Raw genomic sequence first — 12,153 nt, forward strand, 5'->3', positions numbered from 1 at the left:
ATATATATATATGCATTTTTAGAATGCGTTATTTGAGACCGTAGTTGTCTAAATATTTATTTTTAGGCATTTGCTCTTGAGAAAAGCAGCAAACATTTTTAACAAGAAGAGCTAAATTTAACAAAAAAACATCCGTGTACATTATTTTGGAGGTAGGTGTTTTTGAGATTGCCTGTAATTTCTATGTTTACAAATGCCAGTTGAAAGGAATTTAGGAATTGGTCTGAATTGAATTATGAAGTAATAATGGTAATTTTTAACCTTTAAAATTTGCTGTTCCCTGTAAATAAGCATCTATAAATAACTGTGTTTTGAAATGTGGTGTTTGGTGTGGTGGTTATGTTCTAACATTTCAGAAGATTTTCATGTACCTAGAGTTCTTTGATTCATAAGTACTGTAGTATTATTTGAATTGATAACCATCCATGGTAAATGTCGTAACATTGTGTAAATAACCTTGACTGAGGTAGAAAATTGTATTAGCAATTGTAATGAAGAAGTAACATGCTGTATGCATTTCATAATAGCAGTGTGGTAGGGGCTATATGTAAATATCTGTTGGTAAAAATATTGGTGGAATAGTGAATTGTTCATGCATACAGTTGTTTGAGAGCCTGTGTTTTGTGTGCAAAGATGGCTAAAGATGGCTTTAACATAGTTGTTTAAAAGATAACATAGTATGAAAATGGAACCTATGAACAGCACACACAGTAGTGTGACGATACTAAACTTTTCAGGTGCTACTCTGTATGTATCTACAGATGAAACTAAAAATATCATGGAGTACTGTCTTCAGTGCCCGACATAATCCATAATGCCATAGAACAGTCTCACAATACATCTGAGCTTTTTGCATAACTGGTAAATTTTCTTAAGGGCAGTCAAAAAGTAGTCCTATCCTGTTTCTCTCTCGGAATAATAAAAGAATCTTCATAAGACTGAATTTGGCACATTTTCTTAGACCTTCTCACACATTCTGTGGCAGTCTGTTTCTTTAGTTCACAGATGTCACCAGCAAACAGTTGACATTGATAAGTTGTTGGGACAGTATTTCATGTCCAACTACAGCCAACATAATAGCTAGTCATGTCACAAATTTATGGTAAATGTGTGTAGAGATGCACCAGATACGAGTAATATTTGGCCATGTATGTAGCACTGGAACAATATTCCACAGGGAGAGTTGTAACTTGTTGATACAAGCTTCTGATCTGGTATTTGATTACATACTCCTTAAGTTTTTTGTCATATTCAATACCTGCGAAAGACATTGTTTATACCTGTCCCTATGAAGGATGCATTTAGAAAGCAGCATGGAGATGCTGAATTTTCCAAATGGGCAAAATGTGCCAAACATTCACTGTACATAAAATGTACTGTCAAATTAATGTTCTGAAAAGTCACTTTCCCTCTTGTTTCAGTTTACATAGATATTGCTTATGTTCACAATACTGCAAGACCTTGACAACTATTTTAAAGAGTTGGTGATATACAACTGTTAAATACATCTGAAAAATCATGGCACAATTGCTGTATATCAATTTAGTAAAACTACCACTTTTGGTCATACAATAGACCATCTTCAAGTATGAAAAAAACGTTATTTGGAGAACATACATCCAATCATCCTCACTTGTTTCTAGGTCAACATTACACTTTAACTGCATCAAAATAATAGAATGTTGGAATGTAATCACTTCCTTCCTTAGGCAATATGTTAATAAGCCTAACAAATTAACTACACTAAAATTATAGACTGCTTTCTTCTGATGAATAAATCAGACACATTTGTGCATTTTATAGTTCAGAAGCAGTTAATGTATAATGTTGATAAAGATTCAAATGATCGTGATTGGACACATATCCAGTAATTAGTGTGATATTTTTTTATACTTGACAATGGTATGATGACTGGCCAAAACTGGCAATTTTAATAAGCTGATATACAGCTATTGTGCCAAATTATGATTTTCTAAAAGCCTTCCAGACTTCACTGTGACAACCTACTTCACCAGTGCTAGACTTCTCAGAATTTTACTCAACGATTCTCCACTTTTGTACAGATTGACCAACAAACTGCAGCATATCTTCTTCAAACTACAGGTGGAAAGTAAGTGTTAATCTTTATAGTTTTCCATTTTCTTTGGCTTTCTTTTATACACACATACAGGTGCCAGATACGGTGCGCACCTTTCACGCATCACTTCTGCGACGCCTTATCCGTCCGTCCGTGACCTCGACTACCACTCGGTTGTGGAGCAATAACAAAAAGGCCTCCCTAGGCACACGCTTCCCCGAGGTTCCGGCACAGGTGCAGAGAAGAGTGTTCTGCAGTGTACGACGCGATGCTCCGGATCTGACATTTACTTGACGCACGTCGTCCCGACCTCGACCTCCCCCGGAGAAGGACAAGTGTACGATTTCGCGTCGACACACAACTGCCCGTTAAAAACTTCATTACCGGGGCACGTGAGAACAGTCTTCGTTCCGTCGATACAGAAGTAGTACGTCCGGCACCCCGAGGTGACATTTTGGAAGAAACCGTTGAGATTACCATCACATTCGGGGCTCGAGGACGGTACCTCGACACTGCCACAAGTGTACGAATCGGCGCTCACACAGTCGTGCCCGTTAAAGAGTTTATCGCCGGGGCACACGGAGGTGGAGTCGAGCTGCCGTGCCCGGCAGGTGAAGTAACGGCGGCAGCCTGCACCCTCGTCAGGGTACGTGCCGTCCGACCTGGTGGCACAGGAAGGGCCAGTGACAGAGTCGACCAGAGGACTACCACCGTCAGGACACCGGAAGGCCAAAGGCTCGACGCAGCGCCGACCGTCGAACACTCTGTCGCCGTCACACGTGAGCGCCGTGATCTTGTAACCGCCGAGGCAGAAGAAGTACTTGCGGCAGCCGGAGTCCGTGTCGAAGTGGTAGCCGTCGGAGAGACCGACGCAGTCGTCCGACTTGTAAGGGCACTTGTAAGTGTCAGGGTCGACGCACTCCTTGCCGTCGAAGACGTAGGAACCGGAGCAGACGTAGGTGATCTTGTGGCCGTTGGAACAGTAGTAGTAGGAGCGGCAGCCGAGGTCCGGGTCGCGGTAGTAGCCGTCGGCGGCGCCCTGGCAGGATCCGGGCGCCGGTGAGGAGGCGGCGGCGAACCCGGCCGGCGCTGCGGGCGGCCGCCGGCAGCCTCGCTCCGCCGGCACGCAGTCGCGCCCGTCAAACACCTGGCCGCGCCGGCACGACAGCAGCGTGCGGTTCCCGTCCGCCGAACAGTAGTAGTACCTGCAGCACCGACACTCCCTCGCTATTCTGCCCAGAGCCGAATACCAGGCGCGCTTTTCCCGCTTACAAAGTGTACACCTAAATTTACATACACACTACTGGCCATTAAAATTGCTACACCAAGAGGAAATGCAGATGATAAACGGGTATTCATTGGACGAATATATTATACTAGAACTGACATGTAATTACATTTTCACGCAGTTTAGGTGCATAGATTCTGAGAAATCAGTACCCAGAACAACCCCTCTGGCTGTAATAACGGCCTTGATACGTCTGGGCATTGAGTCAAACAGAGCTTGGATGGCGTGTACAGGTACAGCTACCCACGCAGCTTCAACACGATACCGCAGTTCATCAAGAGTAGTGACTGGCGTATTGTGACGAGCGAGTTGCTCGGCCGCCATTGACCAGACGTTTTCAATTCGTGAGATATCTGGACAATGTGCTGACCAGCGCAGCAGTCGAACATTTTCTGTATCCAGAAAGGCCCGTACAGGACCTGCAACATGCGGTCGTGCATTATCCTGCTGAAATGTAGGGTTTTGCAGGGATCGAAAAAGGGTAGAGTCATGGGTCGTAACACATCTGAAATGTAACGTCCACTGTTCAAAATGCCATCAATGCGAACAAGAAGTGACCGTGACGTGTAACCAATGGCACCCCATACCATCACGCCGGGTGATACGCCAGTATGACGATGACGAATAAACGCTTCCAATGTGCGTTCACCGCGATGTCGCTAAACGCGGATGCGATCATCACGATGCTGTAAACAGAACCTGGATTAATATGAAAAAATGACGTTTTGCCATTCGTGCACTCAAGTTTGTCGTTGAGTACACCATCGCAGGTGCTCCTGTCTGTGATGCAGCGGCAAGGGTAACCGCAGCCACGGTCTCCGAGCTGATAGTCCATGCTGCTCCAAACGTCGTCGAACTGTTCGGGCAGATGGTTGTTGTTTTGCAAACGTCCCCATCTGTTGACTCAGTGATTGAGATGTGGCTCACGATCCGTTACAGTCATGCGGATAAGATGCCTGTCATCTCGACTGCTAGTGATACGAGGCCGTTGGGATCCAGCACGGCGTTCCGTATTACCCTCCTGAACCCACCGACTCCATATTCTGCTAACAGTCATTGGATCTCGACCAACGCGAGCAATAATGTCGCGATACGATAAACAGCAATCGTGATAGGCTACAATCCGACTTTTATCAAAGTCGGAAACGTGATGGTACGCATTTCTCTCCTTACACGAGGCATCACAACAACTTTTCACCAGGCAACGCCGGTCAACTGCTGTTTGTGTATGAGAAATCGTTTGGAAACTTTCTTCATGTCAGCACGTTGTAGGTATCGCCACCGGCACCAACCTTGTGTGAATGCTCTGAAAAGCTAATCATTTGCATATCACAGCATCATCTTCCTGTCGGTTAAACCTCGCGTCTGTAGCACGTCATCTTCGTGGTGTAGCAATTTTAATGACCAGTAGTGTAGTTTGCTCACTATATTACGAAAAGTGATCAGTCTGTAGATTTCACATTACGGAAACCTACTTATAAGAAAAGCTGGTATCTTTAAAAACCGCAGTTAGTTTTCATTTCATTTATGCAATATATAAAAAATACGCCTCTTGTATTTACTAAAACTCCAAATTTCAAATGAGCTATGGAAAATCGTAATTTATTATTCATCAGACAAGTAGCTTTCAGCGCATTGAAAAAAGTAATTAACTTCACCAGAAATTATTTCTCTTGACACAAAAGTTTAATATTACATTATGTGAAGAAACCATGTGACGTGACGTATTTTGAAAGTTCTGTATTTTATTTGAGAAATAGATAAAATATCTTTTGTTACTGTTTTGATTCTCAGATTTTTATAATTATAAAGAAATGATATTTTCCTTAAATTCTCCAGTGTTACAAAAACCGAATGTCATTGTGACATTTAATTTGACAGTATAATTCTAGAACATTCTGGACAACGATGTTGTGCTATATACATAACCGATTGCATGTCAGACAGTTCATATTTGACACAGATGTTTTCAAACACTCGTGCATGACTTATCTCAAGTAGTATGTACGCTTTGTTGTGAAAAACTGTTAGCAAACAAGTCTCTCTTGTGTTATAAATGTTACGATGTACAGTCGTGGACAAAACGAGCGAGACCCCTCGCCTTTTCGTTATGCTGATCCGCACGGCTTTAAAGTCTGCTACACAGCATAACAGGCAAGGCGACGAAGTGCTACCAACATACTATGCACAGGCGTGAAATTGACAAACTATCTGAACATTTTTAGGCTGTTTTCAATAATCAGTAAGACTATATTAATGCTGATTAGTGTGTTAAATACAACACGTAAATATAAGACAGAACTGAAAGAAGAAACGCTAATTGGTATGAACTGTACCAATAAAAATGAATTTCAACTTATCGAGGTAACATAACTGTTTTAGTAAGACAAAGAACCCCGGATCGTTACGAATTAGAAAAATATTATCCGCATTCGGCCGCGAAACGGTCTGTGTCAACGTTCAGACCAGTCATACTGACCTACCATGAAAGTGTGCAAATTTAGCAATGCGTGAAGATTCATAACGAAATTCAGATAAACGTCATTCAGTGCCACACTTACGTCAATTCCATTATTGACAGAAGCGGAAAAAGTAGGCAGTAACATGTATGAAATTCTACAAGAGTGTCATATTGACATGCACAGGGCGCCAGTACAGAATAAAGGTAGCGATAAAACGTATTGGGGGCGCGAGAATTTCTTAAAATTGCTTTACTGATATTCTACCTGCCTCCATCGAGATTAGAATCGAAAACAAACCAGACCTTCCTTTCACTACGCTAGCAGACAACCCAGGCAGCCCTCTATTATTACACCAGACATGAATAAGCCGGCAATTTCGCAATGAAAATGGCAACATGATCTGCAGTTTCTGTTGTACAGAGCTTTCTGGGCTCAAAAACATGAATTTTCTTCCTTTATGTCACCGCTTATGTGACAATCATTCGGGATGTTTATCGAAATAGCCAAATACTGTTATTAGAGAGTAAATTTAATAGGATTTTTCTGTACCACCCCAGGAAATAAACGGTTACACAGCTGCCAAACGTATTCTACACTGTTTCCAATTCTCCTCTAGACTCGCCACAGCCGGAAAACTTTCATTGCCCTAAGTGTTTCTTAAGCTAGCTAACAATGGGAATGTTCGCACTTCTTAACCGCGGTAGCATTAATACTGGGATGTGAATTACCACGTGTATAGGCAAATGAATTCTATTTGCATTCCTGTAAACGTGATTTGGATCGATATCGTAGCTACGATTAATATGCTGATGTATCGACTGCAACTAGAACATTTCGAATAAAGAGTAGGGGGTAATATCTATGCGGCCCTCATCCTCAGTAGCTGTCGTAGCTGTATTCGTTGTTACGACTTCGTCACCTAAACCGGTAAAAACAGAACCCTACAAGTCTCACTTTCTTGACCGTCTATCGGTCTACCCAATCCTTAAAACCCGTTTATTTCCAGAACGGGTGGACATAATAAGCGGAAATGTATCGCACTTCTTGCGGTAACCGGACTCTTGGTTGTGTAAAAAAGTGAGCTTCTATGTCAACGCAATCTAAAGATACGGCCGTTTATGTAAAGAACATTTATGTGAAAGGTCAAAAAATGGCTCCAAGAATTATGCGACCAAACTGCTTATGTCATCAGCCCCTAGACCTAAAACTACTTAAACCAACCTAACCTAACACACATCCATGCCCGGGGAAGGATTCGAACTGACGGCGCAAGCAGCCGCGCGATCCGCGATATGAAAGCACGGCTAACCCGCGCCGGCAAGCTGTTAATATCATCGGATGTTGCTAACAAGTTATTTACTGCTGGTGACTGATTTTCTGCGCAGTTCATTTAAGATAGAACAACGAAAATATGTTTGATGTTACGGAAGACGAAGGACGCCTAATTCATTTCCCTCTCTTTACTTATGATGTTAGATTCGCAATCTGAGCATACGTATTATCCATAACCACACTTTAGTGCCATACAGATATGTGATTGAAACACATTGGCGTACAGTTTTAGACATAAAAACTGACCGCCGGCCGGCCGCCACAGAGACTAAGTTCGAGTCTATTCACTTAACGTGGGCAATAAAACTGACCGGTCATCTGCACAATCTGGCAACACTGTAAGATGCGGAAGTGTTAGGAGGAAGTGTTGTCTACTTCCGAGATGTTCTCGGATTGTGTGAGCCCGTGGTCTAGTGCTAGCCAGCACAGTGGCTCAGCGTGTTCGGTCAGAGAGCCAGTTGGCCCCTGTAATAAAAAAACTGAGTGGAAGGATCAGCCACCGAACTTGAACAGAATGTCTTGCAACGTCCGCAACGACCAAACACAACGATCAATGATGAACACAAAAAAAGTGGTAATCGTCATGCATTCTAAGCTTATGGTCGCCTGTTCGCGTCCAACTAATTTTTTTTACCACACTTCGATCTAAAGTTATGAGTCTGATAGAGCATCGAAGATAATTCGTTTAACATTCTACCCACCAGCAATAACAAGTATTCCAGAAACAACTCCCCACGACAGCTCGTGGCTGCGCCGCGATCAGAACAGCTTACGCTCGAGCGTTTCCTCGCGCTGCAGCGGCATGAATGAATTTCCACATTAAGGAAGTCTCGACTACTGATATATGTGATAGATTACCATTTAACCATCATGCGACATTTGCAATCAACAGGCAAAGTTCAGAAGTCTGGTGTAGGAGTACTGCATGCTCTAATTCGAAACAACAAAAATCAACGGAGTCACTATTATTGAACGTCATCAGGTCACTCATCGAGCATTCCTATGCAGTACTGTTACTGGTGACGTGTTATGATGCCTTTATCGTTAACTTCCTAAGAAGAAATGAAAGGCTGAACCCCACCAAAAGACGTAAACTCAAGGAAAGAGTAGTGTGAACATAATATTTTACATCTGATAAATCCAAAAGCGTGTTTTGGGCTACGAATTCTGCCCCCCCAGGGTGTGTGCAACACAGATGGAATTTGTTGCCAACAACTCAGACACCTTTCGGTTGCAGTGTAAGAAAATCGAGCAACAAAACTACATCACCTGTGCTACTGCATGATAACGCACTATGTTGATTTGAGAAAGAAAACTATCCAGGAGATTGATAGGAAAGTCGTCTCTCAGGCACTTGTATTGATAGGGAAGTCCTCTCTCAAGCACTTGTCCCTCTCGTCATATATTTGTAAAATTTTACCTTTCCCGCTGTTGATCGATCAACCGTCAAGGCAATTCATTTCTAGACGAAAATACTCTTAAAACTACTCTGGTTTAATGACATCGTTAGAACCAGTAGGTTTCTACAGGCGTAGAATTTGTAAACAACTTTAGCATTGTCAGATCGTTTTAGATATCGTGAAAGAAAATTCTTCTACTGATTAATTTCTCTTTGATAATTACTGTTGCGTTTAGTAAACTAATGGAAAATGCAATTAAAATATTCACTGTACTAATACAAATTAAATTCAGCTTACTACAGAAACATCACGACGGCAGTCTATCTTAATAAAGCATTAAGTGTCTGTGAGACGATTGAGCCTATTTTAACACGAATTAGTAGGATATTACCTACTTTTGACTTCGAAAAAATCTGTATTTATTTCATTTCCTCTACCATTCGTAAGTATTATGAAAATGTGGCATTTCATAGATAAAATTATGTATTCACAACAATATGTCGGCAGAGAACAAAAGTGACATTATGAATTTGGCAGTACCGTAAGGTTTTCGCTCTGACACTAAGAGTTACTGAAACTAGCGAGACGAATTTTGCTCGAGCGTTGTCTTACGATTCCCTTATTGAGTTTTTATCAGCCTGCTTGTAGCTGTGCTACAAAAGAATTAAAAATCTGGCTTTCAGCGAGTCTCGAAAGGCGAACGAAAGCAGCTTGCGCCTGTTAGCTAAGCATGTTACCTGGGAACTGGTTTTTTCCTAAAGTGGGAAGACATTCTCTTGTGGTTGAATTGTTGGCAAATGTCAGTCAGACATGTGCCGTTGGTCTAAGCGTTTCGGCGTGTTGAATTTCAACCAAAGATTTTTCTACACGTTTTTCTGTCCCATTAGTATTTTCACGTCATCCTGGTGAATTTTGCTCATAGTATTTTCGAGTGTGTTCCAGAATTTTTCGACATTTTCGGTGTTTTTCTTATTTTCGATGTTGGTGGGGACACGTGCATTGATGAGTGTATATTTTTTACTGGGGCTCTGAATGAGCGTAGTCATAAGTCGCTTGTTGATGGGCCGGCCGCGGTGGCCGAACGGTTCTAGGCGCTTCAGTTCGGAACCGCGCGACTGCTACGGTCGAAGGTTCGAATCCAGCCGCGGGCATGGATGTGTGTGATGTCCTTAGGTTAGTTAGGTTTAAGTAGTTCTAAGTTCTAGGGGACTGATGACCTCCGCTGTTAAGTCCCATAGTGCTCAGGGCCATTTGAACCTTTTGATTGTTGATGGGTGTGATTTCTTTGACAGAGTTGATGATAGATCTGTGTTCGAGAAATGCAATGCCGAAGATTGGTACGCCTTTCGCTACCTTTTGTTGTATTTTGCTCTTGAAGATGCAATGGTTTCCCTAATGCAAGGTTTCATTGTCAGTTAGTCGTGGTTCTTGAGGAGCAAGGATGAGAATTTTTTGTCGGTGGATTTCTTTTGTGAGATTATTTAGTTTTCGTGTTTGGATCAATGTATCGATGTTTACTTTTAAATGCATGTTTCTTGCTTGTAGGGAAATTTACCAGAGATCTTCGATATTCTCTGCCGTGCTAACCTGGACTCCCCAGAATCCGAAAATCCAACTGCCGCCTGTCGACAGCCGGGTTGTGTACCACCTGGGGTAAAGTTGGCTTTGCTTGTATAGTTCATGTTTGCTTGTGTTTCATTGGTTTGGCTTGGGTGATACCAGGACCGGACAGGACCAGAGGGTGTTGAAGCCTTTGAAAGCAAATATTTTCAGCCAAGCTCATTGAGTTAACAGACGGTGACCAGAGTAGCGGTGATTTTCACTCAGACGTGTCTGGATTTTGGGTTCAACGGATGTAGTAGCTGTTCAGGATTATGTTAGTATTTGGTTCACCCCTAGTATTTGATTTCCTCGGTACCACCCATATGGGGGCGGGTTTCCCCTATCCGCCACACGCGATTATTATTATTATTATTATTATTATTGTCATTATGTCATCAGCAAATCCGATATGGTGTATCTTCCCACCACTGAAATAGATGTGTATTGTTCGATTCAGTATTTCCATCACGTAAATGTGGGTTATAATTACGTTACATTGCTGCTAGTCGACATATTTCTCACTTTTTCTTAGACAGTTGCTACCTGTTACTCCATCATAGGAATTTATGTGCGCAGCATTGTTGCAATACAGACGTTCAAATTATCCGATTTCTGTAATTTCATTTCGATACCGGATAGTTCTAATCGGATTCAGCCAGGCAGTCTTAATGTGGATATCCGGCTACGACTCTCATTATATGATAGACTGGGTAAACCACATTCTTAAAAATGGTTCAAATGGCTCTGAGCACTATGGGACTCAACTGCTGAGGTCATTAGACCCCTAGAACTTAGAACTAGTTAAACCTAACTAACCTAAGGACATCACAAACATCCATGCCCGAGGCAGGATTCGAACCTGCGACCGTAGCGGTCTTGCGGTTCCAGACTGCAGCACCTTTAATCGCACGGCCACTTCGGCCGGCTCACATTCTTAATCGGACTGTTGAATATAGATCACTTATCTATGACAGGGCCTGAACTCTTAAACACTGTGGAAAATAATAATCCAATGCGCTTATTACAAATACGTAATTTAAATATAAATATATGAACTAACGAGTTAACAGTTTATTTACAGGAGCAGAGCCCCATCCATCATAGCAGAGCAGTGCGAGATTGGTTTCAGGGCCAAGAGAGGATAAAGCTGTTGCCATTTGTTCCACGATCACCAAACATCAACCAGATAGAGAATATGTAGGCAGAGGTAACAAGGCCATTGCCACGTGGATCTACAAAAGCAAGCGACCTTTGGACAAATATAGAAAACATATGTTGGGAAGTAAGCCATCACGCTAAACTGTCGACGACTTAATGAAATCAATTCCCCTACGCCTTCGAGAAATCTTACATAATGATCGTGGATGGGTTGGTTACTAAAAGTATAAAAAATGTTGAAATGTGTGTGAAATCTTAATGGGACTCAACTGCTAAGGTCATCAGTACCTAAGCTTACACACTACGTAACCTAAATTATCCTAAGGACAAACACACACACTCAGCCCGATGGAGGACTCGAACCTCCGCCGGGATCAGCCACGCAGCCCATGACTGCAGCGCCCCAGACCGCTCGGCTAATCCCGAGCGGCTACTAAAAGTATACACGTCCACAAAACCCATGTGGACAATTATCTGATAATCGGTCAAGCTTTGCTTTGTCGCAGCTCTTTAGCATACAAGTCCATTTACTTTCAGGCTCCTCCTTACATTTCTTGCAATGCAAGGTAATTGAAAAAACTCATCCACTCGACGCCAACTGGGGAACTGACTGGTGCATGTGTTGTTCAACACACAGTTGTTGTCACCCTCACTGGAATCAATGACTGTGTGTGTGTGTGTGTGTGTGTGTGTGTGTGTGTGTGATTTCGTGTTCATGCACAATCTGAATCAATACTATTAACATTAGAGAGACAACCAACAATAAATAATTCATCAAATATGACTGTAAAGTATTTTAATGCGATGGGAAGTTACAAACTAAATTTTCACCCA

The 12,153-nt window shown here is 42.3% G+C and overlaps 1 protein-coding gene across 1 annotated transcript in view; it reads right to left on the minus strand.

The window, feature by feature from the left end:
- Positions 1–12,153, minus strand: part of LOC124775921 — a 277,056-nt gene continuing 264,903 nt past the window's right edge. The window contains exon 9 of the mRNA XM_047250765.1: positions 1–3,344. Within this exon, the coding sequence (XP_047106721.1) occupies positions 2,364–3,344 (981 nt within the window). The 3' untranslated portion in view covers positions 1–2,363. The remainder of the gene's footprint in view (positions 3,345–12,153) is intronic.

This window comes from Schistocerca piceifrons, chromosome 2 (genome assembly GCF_021461385.2).
Source record: "Schistocerca piceifrons isolate TAMUIC-IGC-003096 chromosome 2, iqSchPice1.1, whole genome shotgun sequence".
Classification (NCBI taxonomy): domain Eukaryota; kingdom Metazoa; phylum Arthropoda; class Insecta; order Orthoptera; family Acrididae; genus Schistocerca; species Schistocerca piceifrons.